Below are 17,325 nucleotides of genomic sequence, written 5' to 3'. Positions count from 1 at the left end.
CATGCCCCCCTCAAGTCAGGAACAAGAGAACCTTTTTCATGGGGTCACAGCCCCTTTTTATACACAGATTTCCTTTGCCTAAAACTGTAGGGCAAGGGGAGAACAAGTTACAACTGGTTCTGGAGCCCTTTGTTTTGCTCAGCCCCTCTCCCTATTCACAGACCAGGGAAATCAGACACCACAGAAGGTGGAGCCAACATTGTGGAGGGAAGGCACAGCCCTATTCAGGTCCCAGGCGCAACTCCTCCCTCCCATCTACATGCAGATCTCCCTATTCACCACCGGGCAGACCCATCCTGACTCCTGGAGCCAGGCACACCAGCCAGCCCCTGTCACTCACATGCCAGACAGGCAATTCACATCTCACAGCACACAGAAATGCCAACTTCTAAAAGTGGCACTCCTCCACTAGTCCCAATAAATCTGCGCACACCATTGCGCAGCATTATTTCTCACGTGTTTGCACATACTAAAATCGCCCCTGCACTCCTCTCACATCAGGAACTACCATGGACACTCAGATCCCCATGCATTCCTATGAGAGGGCAACAGGGTAAGAATTCCAGCACCCCCGCAGTCCTTACATCCTGCCCCTCACCCACCAATGAGCCTGGGGGAGGGCAGAGCTAGGCTGGTCATGAAGCAAGACGACAAGTCCTACCCACAACCTGCTCCATAACTATCCAGGGCTCTAGGGATCCTAAAATCAATTCAGAATGACAACAGGGATAATCAGGGAGGAAGTGGGGGTTGCGGTGGGGGCGTGTGAGAGGAACCATCAATAGGTCTAACAAATAACGCAGGATATTCCATAAGGGTTCTTTTTTTTTTTAGAAAAATTCTTTATTCTTAATCAACAAAGTAAAATGTCTGAAAACATTTTTCATGACAAAGTTGCATCATCAGGGCCTCTAACAGTACCTACTTAGTCAGATACAATGATCAATAAATACACATGAAATGTCAAAACTGTGAACATAACCAGGTTAGAAGAGAATCAAAGAAGTGACAGAAATAAACTGAAAAATATATATATATTTGCTATTAGAATCTAAAATGAACACATCTTTTAGTTACATGCTCTACTTCCTTAGAGAAGGGTGCGCAAGATAGACCCTGTAGACAGAAGTGTAAACATCACCTTGGTGCTCAGACCAGCTATCCAGTATCCTGTGAAGAAAGAGGAAAGGGAAAAAGAAAACGGAGCAAGTGACTATGTCCACAACACTGAATCTTCGCCAGTGTCTGAGGTATAGACTTAACTGGCTTTGAGGCAAAGGCAGAAAACAGGGAGGTGGGAGAATAAGGCACTCAGTCTGGTACCCAGAGCCCCCTGCTGGAATAGAGGACAGGAGTGATGGAGTGGAGGAAAGATAATGGCAGCAAGAGGAAGAGAATGAGACAGAGCTAGATATAGAGAGAATGAACGATGACCAGAGGTACCGCACCAGTGATGGATGAGAAGAAAGGACAGGAAATGAGTCAACACGGAGCAAAGAGGGGGAGAGACAGGAAAGTCATCACATGATAGAGAAGGGCAGTCACAGGACAGAGCAGCTCAATGGTAGCGACAGGAGGGAGATAAGAAAGTGGTAGTAGAAAGAAATGGACGATATAGAGAGAGAGAGAAGGGACGCGATGGGAAAACAATGGCAGTAAAGAATGGAGAAGATTGGGAGTAACAAGGGAGACTGGGGGAGGGGCAGAGAGAAGAGCATTGACTTGCAAGAGCCTCACTATGCCTACAGCATCACATTAAATCACTCTGCACGCTAGTGATAAGAATGAGGATGGTGAACCGCTCGAGCTTCCCTGTGCATGGCAGCATCACATTAATCACAGTATTCAGGTTATGATGAGAAGGGTGAGCCCCTTTTCACAAGCCTCACTCTGCACTGCAGTATGACATTCAATCGTTGGCTCTTGTGATGATGGCGCACGCTTTTTCACAAGCCTCACTCTGCACTGCAGTATGACATTCGATCACTGACTCCTGTGATGATGGTTCCTGACAATTTGCACTCTTGCTTTAAGAAGGAGAAGGGTGAATGGGTCCTCACTGTGGTGCTTATAGAAAGAGGTCTACCAGTCTCCATCCACAGTAGTGAAGCTGGAGGCCGGTGACAGGAAAGAGGGCATACAAGATCATACCTCTCCATGCACATCTATATCTGAATGAGTTCTGTCCAGAACCTTCCTGTGAGTCAGGAAGAGAGGGGCAAAGATTGCACAAGGTCACATCCCTCAACGCACATCTGTTTCTGAATAGGTTTTGTAGAAAGCCCTTCTGTCCACATCAAATACACCTGGGCATTTCACGAGGATGCCTCAGGCTAAACCATCATTTACTCATCAGAAACCTGGAATGAAGCGTGACAGTGATTTATGCCTTGCAGCTCTGACTTGTGTCCAACATCCCATCTGCTTGTTGTCTCCTGTCTAGATCTTATAATCAGACTTGGAGCTCTTGTCTGTGCCTGGGAAGCGCCCGCCATCTCACAGTAAGTTTGTTTACTTTGACTCAATACAGGAGGGGGTGAAGGTAGAGGGTCAGCAACGCTGAGTAGGGTTGCAGTCTTTTACAGAGAAAGACATCAGCGATATGTTCATATTTTAAGGTTCTCAAAAGTGCTTTTGGAGAATTGGCTCCTATTCGTGCCAGCCGTAGATTGGCAACTGTACCACATACACCAGCCTCACTCACGCTTATGGCCAGAAACAGCCTCATGTTTGAAGTCTGTGGGTGGGGTATGGTGAATGGCGGGGGCTGCAGCCGCTACTTCTGCCTCTGCTCTGCTGCTGGGTGTTGGGGGTTGATGGGAGGGCATCTTGAACACTACATCTCACACTAGCATCACCTCAGCCCTTCCCCAGAGGTAGAAGCATGGGAAGAGCCGCTCTGTGAAGCGGGCCTGCGGGAAGGTGTGGAGAAGCTCCCAGGAGTTAGCATTGTACAGGGACATCCATCCCCCCTCATAGTCCAGATACAAGCCCAGCTTCAGGGGCTTCTCACGAGGGGACAGAGAGGTCGGAGGGGAGGTGAGAGCCTTGTAGTGACCCTTCCAACACTGTAGAGCCCAGACTCCCTCTTCAGGTGACCATGTGACGAATCCCTTCCTGTTCACAGACTCTACTGCGACCCCTAAAATCCATGCTTCCCCCTCCTGAAGCAGCTGCACCTTCCAGTAATGTCTGCCGGAGGTGAACCCCTCGCTCCCCAGCACACAGGGCCAGCACATGAATCTCTTGGGGGTGTCCACCAGGGTCTGTGTTGTGCCTTTGCCTCTCACACGTCTCCACCCCTCAGACAGGAGGAGCCGCGGATGAGCTGTGTCAGGATCCAGAGTCACCATCACTGCAGAGAAGAAATTCAAAATTAGAGAATTAATGACACAAATACAGGCTGTAATTACTACATTGTTTTTATAGGATTAATCTAAACCACACCTGGAATGAGCACACTGTGCTAGATAGTGCACATCCCAAGAATGCTCCCTACACTAATGTGTGCATTCATTTAGAGCACACACTACACCAAAGAGCACACTGCGCTACATAGACAGGACATTCTACTACACACTACCATGTACCATGTGGTATACTACATTGTTATGTTATTAAGTCATTTATTGAGCGCACTAACACTGATTAGTTTCTTGGCGCTAAGTTTGACAGTAACACAACGTAGGTGAGAGAAGAAGATTAAAACGCCTGTCTGAAAAGCCAGGTCTTCAGTGCTTTCCGAAAAGGTAGAAGATCTTGGCAGAACCGGATTTCCAGTGGAAAGGTGTTCCATAAGCAGGGGGCAAGTGTTGCAAACCTACGTCCGCCAGAGCATTTAAGTTTGAAAGGGGGGGTCTGAAGAAGGCCTAGGTGGAGTGAACGAAGGTTGCGGGAGGGAACATATCTGGTGATCAGTTGATTGATGAATTTAGGGCTTCTGCCATGCAGTGATTTAAAAATCATACAACCTGCTTTGAAGGTACAGCGTTGTATGATCGGGAGCCAGTGCAATTTAATGAGAAGGGGGGGGTCGCTGCCTGCCACCTTGGTTGCTTCAAGATTATCCTAGCAGCATAGTTCTGTACCATCTGGAGACGCTTGAGTAGATAGCTTGGGAGACCCAAGTAGATGGCATTCGCATAGTCCAGATGGGACAGAACAGTGGCGATCACAACCTGGGTAGTAGCTTAAAGCGTTAGTTTTATACATTATGCCACACTATCACATATGAAGCATGGCACACCACAGTATCACAGATGATGAATACTACACAGCACTAGCATACCTGACACTTCCTACTCTACACCAAACTACCACACAAAGCATGCAACACTTCACCAAACTACCGCACATGACACACTATAGCGGAGTGCCATACATGAAGAATACTACACTACTCCACACTACCACACAACGCATACTATACTGCATTACACAATACATGGACCAAAGTACACTACACCACATCATAAATGGGACATACTACATTACAACACACTACCACATACAACATATACTACTACACCACAATACCACATTTGAAGCATGCTACACTACTCCACATAACCCCACATGACACACACTACACTATACCACACTACCAGACAGGACGCATGATGCCCTACACCACACTACCCACATGAAGCATACTACACCACACATGACGTATTCTACATGATTCCACATATTTGGGCAGCACACAGCAGTAGACAAAACACTGTACTACATTGCACTACATGGTCCATTCAATTAGACAACGCACTGTACTAGCTAGAGGAATGGAAGGCCGTACTAAACAGTGCACTGCCCTAACTTTCACAGTGGATTAGACCGTTTACCGTCCTGGGATGTACACTGTACTAGAAAGAGCTCTATACTAGCCTACACAGCCCACTAGACAGCACACTGCACTCGAGAGCACACAACCGTAGGTAGCACATTGCTTTAACAGCACAATGCACTAGAGAGGATCCTAAACCGTAAAGCACACTGCAACACAAAGTCCACTTTACTACAACACACACTACACAGCATATTACACCAGACACAACATAGTAACAGACTGCACATTGTACTAGACAGTGCACTGCACATACCACCTACCGTATTAGGCCAAACAGAGCTAGATAGCACAATGCATTAGCTAGTACTGTATACACTACACTTGAAAGAACACTGTACTAAATACTAAACAGCACTAGATGGCGCACTATACTAGTTGACACACTGTACTAGAACACACACACTATTCAAATGAACCAGAGGTTTAAATGGGCCGTTACTGTCATGAACTGTGTACCTGCACTTCTGTAATGTGAAAGGAAGAGCACCATCACTACTTTAATGTGAAAGGAAGAGCACCAGCACTACTTTAATGTGAAAGGAAGAGCACCAGCACTACTTTAATGTGAAAGGAAGAGCACCAGCACTACTTTAATGTGAAAGGAAGAGCACCAGCACTACTTTAATGTGAAAGGAAAAGCACCAGCACTACTTTAATGTGAAAGGAAGAGCACCAGCACTTCCACAATGTGAAAGGAAGAGCACCAGGCATTTTTTAGTATGGAAGGAAGAGCACCAGCACTTCTTTAATGTGAAAGGATGAGCACTAGCACTTCTATAAAGTCAAAGGATAGCGCCAGCACTTCTGTAATGTGAAACGAAGATCATGGATACTTCTCAGAGGATTGCATTATTCATAATGGGAGAGCAGACAGGCACTAAAGTATAGTAAGTAACTACAGTTTAATTTTTACATTTCAAGAACCGGGCAGACACTTCTTTAAAAAGCACACATGGCACACTGTATAAGACAGCAGACTGCTCTAAAAAGCACAGTGTACTATGCTGCGTAATGCACCAAGCATTACACTAATGCCAACACTGTACTCAGTATCACCACAAACTCAACAGAACACTTTATTAGACATTAACCTGTCATACACAGTAGAGTGATATTACAAAACACATTGCACTAGACTCTGCACCATACTACATGGCAAACTTCCCCAGAGAGAACTGTAATTGAGGGCAGACAATATAATTAAGCACACTGCATTAGTCAGTGCTTTACAAGACAGCATTTGCACTAGACAACACATCACACTATTTGGTACATTGTACTAAACGAAATATTGTAATCGACACAACACTGCACTAGATAGTGCACAGTTCTAGCTGTCCCACAAGCCTAGAGAGCACAGTGCACTAGATGGTACAGTGTAACAGACAGCAACTAGAAGGTACATTGAACTAGTCAGTACATTCTACTAGCCAACTCACTACTAAATTGCATGCTGCACTATACCGCCCTATGCATGAGAGAGCACACTGTACCTGGAAGGACAATTTGCAATAGACACAATTTCTATGCTAGACACAGTGAACTGCACTTGACAGTGTACAACACCAGTGACCCTACAGTACTTGATGGTATAGTGCAGTAAGTAGGGAGCACACAGTACTAGATAGCAGTCTATATGCTCTAGAATCCACAGTGCATTAGTCCTCACACTGCACTAGCCATAATACTGTACTAGGTGAAACACTGCTCTACCCGATACACTGTACAAGACAGCAGACTGCATTAAACTGCACACAGCACTAAGCAGCAAACTACACGTAACAGCCCCACTGTAATGGATGGTACAGTGAACCAGACAGCACGGCTCACTAGCCAGAAGACTACTAGACAGTACACTGTGGCCCACATGCATCAAGATAATTTGCAACTGGAAACATTGTGAATCAGTAAAAAAAAATGCTGTTTCCGATTGCAAAATAGCTAGTTCTGATGCATGAAGCAAATTCGCACAAAATATTATTTTTCGCAATTTTAGCGCTTCATAAAATACAGAATCGGTAATACGGATTCTATATTGGAGGAAGCGCAATTAAGAAATCGCATAATGGGATGCATCAAGTTTTCACAAATACAGATCTAGTCAAAAATCGCTATTTGCATTTCTTAAACTTGAAGAAATCAAGGCCCACATGCATCAAATAAAGATTTAGGGATTCTAAAATCAGGAAATCAGTCACACAGGCCCTGCTAGTTAGCAGACTGGACTATGGCAATGCCCTTTTTGTGGGCATGCCAGACTACCTATTCAAACGACTGCAGGTGGTGCAGAATGCTGCAGCTAAACTAGTATGCAACAAAGGCAGATGTAGCTCAGCAAAAGAGTGCCTAAAACAACTCCACTGGCTGCCCATGCATCAAAGAGCCCGTTTCAAACTCCTCGGACACGCCCACAGGACACTTCATGATACAGGCCCCATGATCCTTCAGAATAAAATACAGTTCTATAACCCCGCAGACCACTAAGATCGCAACACCTCGCCCTTGCCAAAACAAAATAAATAAATCCAGAACGGGAGGCCGTACTTTCTCCTATCTGGCCGGATGACACTGGAACAAGCTCCCAGTCTAACTCAGGCTGACCAAAGACTATAAAATCTTCAGGAGAAAACTCAAAACACACCTTTTTCCCAAAAAATGATATCTGATTCACCAAACTCCATGGACCCAATTATCACAGTAATCCTTAGCGCCGTGATATCCCCTGGGATAAATGTTGCGCTCTATAAAGAAATAAAGAAATAAATAAGTAAAGATAAGCTTCGAAGATAGATAACAAGGCCCCTTTCCCGGGAGCCCTTACAACTAAGGCCTGGACAAAGTTTTTCCTTGTAGAAAGCGGAAAAAGAGGAAAAAGAGGAAAAGCGCACCTTAGCGAGCGTAACAACTTAAAGCACAACCCTGTGGTATGGCAAACCTGTTCTTTCATAGCGTGGGATCTATCAAAGTACGTCCCTAGGTTTTTTACACTAATTTTTCTGTGGGGGCTTCACCAAAATCAGATGGCCACCAGTATGGAGCCTATATATAGAGACCCCCGAAACAGCATAAGCTCTGTTTTGCTAGTATTAAGATTGAGACAGTTTTAGTCATCCAGGCAGCAACCGCTCTCCAGCCAGTTCCAAAGCGTTCTTTAAATGTGCTTGACTCACAGTCAAAGGAAAGCAGTAGCCACATGTCAACCATATAAGGGTACAGGTCCAACCAATGTGATTTTAGTATCTTTGCCCGGGGTGCACAGAGATATTAAATAAAGTAGGGCTAAGATAAGAGCCCGAGGCAAACCTTTGTCAAGTAGTACAGTACAATCTGAAAGAGCCTAAGTTAATGGTCTTCGTTCTGTTGGTGAGGAAGTCCTCAAACCATTGTAGGGCTGAGCTGCAAATACCACAATCCCTAAGTCTTTGGAGCAAGCGAGAGATACAGTGTTGAATGCTGCCAACAAGACCAGTAATACTAACATAATGGGGCAATTGGCGTCTAAAGAACACCTTATTTGGTCAGAGAATGCCACTAAAGTGGTCTCAGTAATATGGAATGGCCGAACACTGATAACGAGAAATCAAAAAGCTGGTTTGCTTCTAAATCTATGAGTTGCAGGTTTATCAGACCTTCCAAAAGCTTACCTAATAAAGGGCAAAGCGAAATAGGACAATAGTTAGTTAAGTCATTTGGCGCCCAATTTGGTTTTTTTTGGGATAGGAATCCCCCTGAGCCTCTTTCCAAGCGGAGGGGATTTTTCCACTTGTTATTGATAAATTAAACAGACTGCAGGCAGCAGGCGTAAGTACTTTAGATAGAGAGGCTACTATCTTAGGTGGACGGATATACAAATGAGATCCAGATTTCACAAAAGCAAGTCAGTCTGGATCGTTTCTGTTGCAAAGATAGTAAAATGCTCCAGGCTGAGTGCAGTTGGCACTAGAGCGGTCTGCATCTGATTCTTCACTTATTCAATTTCTTGAATTGGAAAAGTTCTTAGATCTTTTAGATTTTTTCCCTCAAAATGATTGGCTAAAGAATCACATAGAGCTTGAGATGCCTGTATACTTTGAGTACAAGTCTGTGGGTTAACAAATGAGTTTAAGACTTTAAATAATTCTTTGGAGGAGTTACCAGCTATAGTGATTGGGTCAGATATATAAAATGCCCTGGCTATTTTAGTATTATGATAATTGGTCAGGGCAGTCCTGTACAATTTCTTGATGCCTAGATCCTGTGTGTGCCGCCGTCTTTCCAACTTGAAGCCTTTTCCGCTCACAGTTCAGAAGTGAGCCAGGGGGCTTGAGCTCCTGGTTGGTTTTTTTGCACAAGATCTGAAGGGCGCCAACTTGTCGATAGCAAGAGTTAGTGAGTTATGGTAATCCGATAGCCCTGCCAAACCATATGTTAAAATAGTGGTATGGGAACCACGACTCGAGTCAAGACTATACCCAGAAGACGTAGAAGTGCTGCGGACGCGAGCAACCACTCGAGGTAAGTAACTAGGAACCCCCCTGGAGGCCTTGTGCAGAATGGGAACATGACTGTTCAATACAAGTCAATGGACACGTCGAGGTTGCAATTTTTAAGAAAATCCTTTCCATTGGACCCTGAAGGAACACCGTGAAAGACTTAAGGTTGGAGAGCCACGCCACCCGTGGAAACCCTAGGAACCAGGATACCTACACTAGGGAATGCCATGTGCATGGGTGCGAAGTGGCGTCGGAAACCGCCGTCAAGTTCAATGGAGGACCTCAGGAAAATGCCGCTGACGAAGAAGGGGAAAGTGTCCGACAGAATCCAAGCCTGGATTCAGGAAGTGTAGAACCTGCAAGCAGAGGGGACAGAGTCCAGGTCACTCAGGAGTGACCAGGGGCAAGGAAGTTGTGTGCCCACCAATGTCGATGGTAGCAGGGAAGTTGACGGTGCCCTTGTTTCTGCAGCTGCTCGGACCAGGCGACACAGGACAACGAGGAATGATGAACAAGCTGTCCCACATCGGATGTCGAAATCCATGGGTCCGGTGTCCGGAAGGAGCAACATCAGGCCATGACAAAGCATAGCAGAACAAGACAAGGCACGGTGTTGGGACCAGCAAGGTCCAGGAGCCTCACTAAGTTAAAGTGAATTAGGGTAGGCCCAGAGCAAGCAGGGAAGCCCACTGAAGTTGAAGACCCTTCGACAGGCCCCGAAGAACTCTGCAGACAAGATTCACCCAGCTTTAGCAACGACCAGCGGATGCGGTGCACACGGAGGCTGTTCCAGTCATGTCGATGAGGGATACTGGCTGCAGACTCGGGTTAAAGAAAGTGCAAGCCTCAAGGAAGATTTAGGACCATCACCCCAAACTAGTGAAAGACCAGTATCAGCAATCGGTAAGCTGTGTCGCGGTGCATGCGGATGCAGGGGAGTGACTCCTTCACTCCACGGGAGATTCCTTCGGGTATCTTTGGATGTCCACAGGACCTGGAAGGGGCCTGTATGGAGCACGGACACTGACGGGGAAGCAGGCTAGCGGAATAAAGAGATCAAGTCTTTCCGGTTGCAGTCTCAGTTCCAAGGCGAAGTCTGATGCGGTCAATCCGACGTGGTCTGCACGACTAGGTCAGGATGTCCAGATGGTTGAAGAAGACGCAAAGCTTGATCTGAATCGAACCCCATGACGAATCTAGGGACCCACCTACAGGTAAGCCCTTAAGTACCCTGGGTTGGGACGATTCAGGGTTCCCTCCCAGAGGAAGGGTCGAACAGTGGGGAGGATACTCCCATGTCATTGGCAAGTTTCATGCCAGAGCGGGAACCAACGGCTCCCCGAGCTGGCTTGAACGGGACTATGTAAGGAGTGCACCAAATATGCCACTCAAGCAGACTGACTGGCAAGTGCTCCCACCCTGTCCCAATACACTAAACCCTCTCTGGGAGGTGGTCACACCTCTCCGTGACAGGATATCAATTGTCCTACCTTCCCCTGCTTGAGCTTGGCTCAGCAGCAGGAGGGCAGAAACATGCCTCAGGTCGGTAGCAGCCCTAGCTTACTGTACGGTTCTGGAAGATTGGTACCGGGAGCAGTGAGGGCCTCCCGGAGGAGCTTTACAGTGCATGAAATTATACCCCCCACATGTTTGATAACAAACATGACAGGGATCGTTACAGACAGTTTAGAGATGGTCATCGCGTAATGACGCATGGCCACTCTATGTATCGTAATGGCTGATGCACTTACAACCCGGAGGAATGGACTCCGAAGGTTGTAGGGCACCCTCACACTTAGAGCCTACCTTCAGGATTGAAAGGCCTGCCTTAGGGGTGACTAATAGGTTTTAAGTGCAGTGACCTCACCTATAGGGAAACCTTTATCTGTCGTAAGGGGTGCTAGCACCAGCTTACACAGGCTGCAATGGCAGGCCCATAGTCACAACTGGAGTGTTCTCTCATGGGTGGCATAATACATGCAGCAGCCCATGGGAGACCCCTGGTGTACCTATGCCCTGGGTACCTTAGGAACATATACTAGGGACTTATAATGGTACACCAGTAGCCAATCTGAGATAAACCCAAGTACTCACCATAGTCAATTTAAGGAGGAAAGCACTGAGACTGGGGTCCTGGTAAGCAGGATCCCAGTCAGACTAGTCAGAAACCATCACAGCACCAGATACAATAGTGGGGGTAACCATGCAGAAGGATCACACCTTCCTACATTCTCAGGAAAAGAAACAGGTGAAATCTTCATCCACTGTCTGTAGGTCCTAATGTCTGTGCTACTGACCATTCTAGGACCTATTTAGAGGAGGAATCTGAAAATGGATAATGGCATAATCCGACCAAACAAGCTGTTGAGGGCTGTCACAGATCAAAGATGTGGAATTTGTAAAAATCTAATTTAAAGTATGTGCCGCTGCAGAGGAACAAACGCAACGCCTGCAGAAACAGACACTCGGAACCGTGCATTGTTGCTGCAGCAGTGTGGAGAGATCGACACATCCTTCGACTGCGTGGAGAAATATGCGCAACTCACTCGGACTGACGTCTCTCTGCTTTTGCGCTTCATCTTCGGACCAGACGCATCACTGTTGCCACCAAGATCAAGGAACTCTGTTCACCGGGTGTCATGTCTTTTAGGCTAGTCCTGCCATTTATGCACCTTTTTACATACATTGTCCCATCCACACTACAATAACGGTTCTGAACAGGTAACCTTTTACCTAGACTTTGTCTCTTCGAAACCAGGCTCATAGTATTCTATCATAATCCCTGTACCTGACATACATAAACAGGTCCTCAGGCACTGCATACATTTTTCTGTATAAAGGTCACGCTTTTTTTCATCCTTGGCCAACAGGCCCTCTGTGTATGATCGCATTGTTTGGAAAAACAGTTATGATTGTTTTCAAAACATAATTTCTAGAAGAAACCCTGGAGTGACCACTCTAGTATACAAGACCCTTTCTTCCCCCTGCAAATCAGAGGACAATTCCTTCCAAGCTGACACTGGGTCCTCCATGCTGAATCTTCGACAAGCGGGGAGTCAGACCGCTGCAGGGGGCGGGGGGAATATATATATTTTATTTCTTTTTTTACTGAAAAAAAAGAACAGGTTTCATGGACGTTATAGTTAGTCGGACATTTCACTCCTACAAAACCAGAGAAATTCGGCTGGTATAGTTAGCTGAGCTAACTAGAACTCTTGCCCCCCGCAATGCACTGCTGATGATGTCTCATAATACATCACTCATGACATGGTCAGTGACATCACAAATCACATCACTGATGACATCATCCAGTGACTGTTTCTAAAAAGTTTAGGTATGTGTAACGGGGCAGACTCCCCGCCCCGTTGGAAACTAACTCAGAGACCGAGGAAAATAAAGAGTGGTGGTCTTCACCTACTAAAGATTCTGCCCTCGTTTTGTTTCAGCCCGAGAAGTGGAATACGGATACTGAGGGAATCTGGTACGAGGAGTCCCCGGATACCGGGACATACTCCTTTAAGGAGATGAGGCCGGAAGACAGCCACGCCCCCATTGATGAAGCGGCATGGGCGCCACCAATCGGAACAGAGGAAAAATGGGAAAAGCCGAAATTAAGGGGAAGAAGGCGCGCCCGCATTAGTGACGAGACGGGAGGAAGGAGAACGGCCCACGAGGACGAGGGAGAGACAAGGACGCCGAGAAGCTGGGGAGCGCCTGAGGTGGAACCAGACTGAGCTGGAAGAATTGACTGTAGGCCAACGATATCGCTTCTCACCTAGCCACACTCCCGGAGGAGTGTGGCTTTCACAGGTACGCAGTCAAGTGGCGGGCTGGGTCGGGCGGAGAGGAAGAGAGGATGTATGAGTGCCGAGCGCCCCAGGAATATTCCACTGGGGCACAACCCACCCTCCTAGTTAGAACCCCTCCACCTCACGAGCACAAGCCCACCCTGTGTGCACATCGAATACCGCACTACTGTGTCTGCACACCCTTTCCCTGATTTCAAACGAGTCTGAAGCTGCAGAAGCCTGACTCGAGTTTATTTTTTCTCTTTCGTGTTGTTTTCGTTCCTTTGGCTCTTCACCCTACACAACGCCCATAAATCCGGAGAATGGGAAGACGGGGAACCTGTAAAGTACCGCTAAGCCAGGAGGACAAGAGGGAGATCCCGACCTATTCACAGACTGAACCCAGGAAGAGCATCTATAAGACTTGTTCCTCGGTTAGCAGTACTTTTGTTTCTTTTTGACTCCATTGCTGACATTATCAGTTTACCCTGGCGTCTGTAGAAAGAAGTGTGTACAGAAAAATAAAACCTAATTTAAGTCATATTGGAGTGGACCTATTCAGTGACTAGGAGTCTCCTGTTCCCAACCCATCACAGTATGTTATATATTCATTTGCCAAAGTGTATTGAAGAATGATTGGGGTAGGAGTGTCTGAATGGATGATTTAGTGGGTGCATGACTGACTGTACAAGTGAGTGATTAAACATGTCTTAGTGCATGCAGGGGTGAATTACTAATCTGTGTGAATGTCTATCAGTCGGTCAGTTGGTGCATGCAGGGGTGAATTACTAATCTGTGTGAATGTCTATCAGTCGGTCAGTTGGTGTGTAAGTGGCTGCATGCGTTGGTGAGTAGCTACAGGAGTGTCTATATGGGTTAATGATTGGTTGTCTGAGTACCTGTATGGGTGCCAGAGTCTGTGTGGGTGGGGAGTGTGACTCCCTGCATGGATGTGTGAGTGGGTGATTCACAGGGTGTATGGATTCATGAATGAGTCTACGAGGGGCTGTATGGGTGGGCGAGGTTGTGTAATGGCTGTGTTGGTGAGTTAAAGGATGTCTCAGTGGTACATGTGTGAGTAACTACATGTGTGAAAGGCAGTATATGTGAGCGTTGCAGTGTAATAGTGACTATATGTGAGAGTGAGTGATTGTGTGAGTGGCTGTATGGATGAGTGTGTGCTTGTGTCACTGATTGTATAAGAGAGTAAGAATGTGTTAGAATCTGTATGAAGAAGTGAGGTAGTGTGTGTATAACTATAGGTGAGTAAATGGGAGTGGATTGATTATTTGCATGACTGACTAGATGTGTGAGTAACTCTATGGGTCAGTGGTGGTGTGTGTGTCTGTATGGGTGTATGCATATATTTGTGCCTGTATTGATGAGTGACTGAGTATCAATCAGTGAAACGGGTATGTACTAACTGGTGTTGGTGTGTCTAAGGTTTGAAGAATGGTAGTGTGTATTTTAGAGTGAGTGTATCAAAGGTTATATTAGGCTGTGAGGAGGAGCATCCGATACTAAGTGGATGATGTTATCAGTGATGTCATTTGAGATGTCATCAGTGATGTTACTGACCATGTCGTGAGTGATGTAATATGTGACGTCATCAGAAGTGCATCGCAGGGGCACGAGTTATAGTTACCTCAGCTAACTCTAACGGCCGACTAACTCAGCAATGTTGGAAATGTCCAACTAACTAACGTCCCTGAAATCTGTGTTTTTTTCAGTGAATTGCAAAGGGTTTTTAAATGTGAATTTCTAACTATGCCTATATAGGCAGGACATGTGCAGAAAGTGGAAGAAAGGAGCAGAAATAAGCAAGAGAAATACAGAAAGGCAACAGAAGTCCAGAAAGAGGCAGAAAGGTACAGAAACAAGCAAGAGATGTACAGAAAGAACCAACAGAGGTGCAGAAACAGGCGTACTTTGACTGTACCTTACAATAGACTCATACAAAGTAGCCTAATCACACATGCTTCTCCCCAGATGTCTTAACCCTCTTTGTTTCTCTTGAAGGTTCACTATTAATTGACTGCTCAGAATGTTAGGCCTACCAAATATAAAACAGCAATCCTAAGCATCACTGTTTTAAGTCTGACCAAGTTTGTGAAGGTATGCATGCGTGTCTATGCTTTTACCTAGCGACATGTTAAGTGAAAATAAACATACAAATACTTGAATACCTGTGTTTCAAACAGCATACTCTGTATTTGTGTACAAAAAGGTGTACGCATTTCTTTCTGCTCACAATACAGGGCACGTGTATTCAATAGTATATTTGAGGGGCTCTATAACATATATACATAAGACAAGTTTGCCTGTGCAACTAAATGACAGAGCAGAACTGAGAAGATTTGACCACCTTTTTACTTTGTTTATTAACAGCCTATGCCAATTTTTAATCAGTCAATGCGTGGATCTTCCACTTACTGATACACGGCCAATTCCGGCGTTACTGTACGCAGATAACGTAGTCTTAATGGCGCGTACGCAAATTGGGTTCCAAAGAGTAGTGACCAGCTTTGCCACATATATGCAAAATTTGGGGTTGCAAGTGAAGTTCATAATGAAATGTGGATCAAATAGTACTAAATGCCATGATATTTTTATTAATAATGCCAAGGTTGAGTGTACCAATAGATTTCCATACCTGGGCATTCTTTTTGATTATAGAGGGACATGGACACACACAGTTCAAGCTAGGAAAATGTTATTTTCCAAAGCTACCGCTGCCCTCACCAACTTTGCTAGCAAACAAGGCAGAAGGTCTGTTGTGGAACTAATACAAATTTACAAGGCCAAGTGTCTTACAACTGCCATGTACGGCCCGGGCATCTGGGGATAGGTTGACTCCCAGCCCCTGCAGCTGGTCGAGAATGCCTTTGTCAGATATTTGTTGGCAGTCCCCAACAGTACGGCTACCTATATCTGCCATGCAGAGCTTGGGTTATCGTATATCTCCGACCTAATCAAAATTGAGACAATTTTATTATGGCATAAAATCTGGGCTACAACATACACAAGTCTTAACCGGGATATCATTAATGACTGCTTAAAGCTCAATAGGGGCCCATGTATTGCTGGGTTAAATTAAATTAGGCTTATGGCAGACATTGGTTACACTGAATATTTCACTGACCCAGGTAGCATCCCATTAATCCAGAGAAAAACACTAAAGGCTGAGTGCTTAACGCATCTGTAGTCAATTAGACTCTCAAATTAAATTGTTAAGCCCTCTGTCATGGAAAACCATCTATTAATGTCATGCTATGGCACACAACCATATCTTGTGTATGTAAGCAGGAGTTATGACCGGATGCTGCTGACTCGTTTTCAGCTGGGAATTTTACACAGACTTACTAGTTTACCTGTCATGAATGACTGGTCAAAAACTCTCGGACAATGCCCATGCGACGACTTGTCCCAGCAGTCTACATTGCACACTCTTATTTTGAAAATGTTATGTAGTTCCCAGAAAAAGATGGATTGTTCCCATATTAAAGACTTTGGGCCTTAGAGAATGTCACCCAGCTTTCATTACATTGCAGCTTTTAAATTATATAGTGTTTACTAGCTCACTAGCATTGTATTTGAAATGTGTGATTACATTTAGAAAACCACTAACGAATATGAACCTGGTTTTTACGCACAATTTATTTTATTATAATTCTTATATTTTGACATTTTTAGCAGTTTCTAGTAAGGTATTTGTAAATGTGATTCAGAAAATAGTGTGAGATATGAACCTGTTTTTTAATTGCGGATTCCACATTCTTTAGAACTATGTAATATCAATATGATTTGATTTTTAGAATCAGGTGTGATAACATTGTGCTTTCATGATTTATATGTTCAATCGAATAAAGCTTGTTTGATTGATTGACCACCTATAGGAGAAGTTAACCGCTTTTAACCTACCATCTTCAGATGTATACCACATGTAAAAATACACGTACAAGTAGACATATACCTCGGTCACGAGAGCAAGCAGACCTTTAAACTCAACAGCTTGCACTTCCCATTTGAGTACAGAAAGAGGTAAGAAAAGTTCAGAAAGAAGCAAGAGAGTTGCAGAAACTGGCAAAAGAGGTACAGAAAGAGGGAACCGTGGCGCAGAAAGAGGGAACAGGGGTGCAGAAAGAGGGAACAGGGGTGCAGAAAGAGGGAACAGGGGTGCAGAAAGAGGCAAGAGGGGTGCAGAAAGAGGCAAGAGGGG

At 45.3% G+C, this 17,325-nt stretch overlaps 1 protein-coding gene across 1 annotated transcript in view; it reads right to left on the bottom strand.

The window, feature by feature from the left end:
- Nucleotides 1-838: 838 nt before the first annotated feature.
- LOC144754226 (E3 ubiquitin-protein ligase TRIM39-like) overlaps nucleotides 839-17,325 on the bottom strand; it is a 97,944-nt gene continuing 81,457 nt past the window's right edge. The window contains exon 6 of the mRNA XM_078641816.1: nucleotides 839-3,355. Coding sequence (XP_078497942.1) covers nucleotides 2,844-3,355 — 512 coding nt within the window. The 3' untranslated portion in view covers nucleotides 839-2,843. The remainder of the gene's footprint in view (nucleotides 3,356-17,325) is intronic.

This window comes from Lissotriton helveticus, chromosome 5_1 (genome assembly GCF_964261635.1).
Source record: "Lissotriton helveticus chromosome 5_1, aLisHel1.1, whole genome shotgun sequence".
NCBI classification, from domain to species: Eukaryota; Metazoa; Chordata; class Amphibia; order Caudata; family Salamandridae; genus Lissotriton; species Lissotriton helveticus.
Note: the sequence above shows the minus strand (reverse complement) of the source record. Positions and strands in the feature narration are given on the sequence as shown.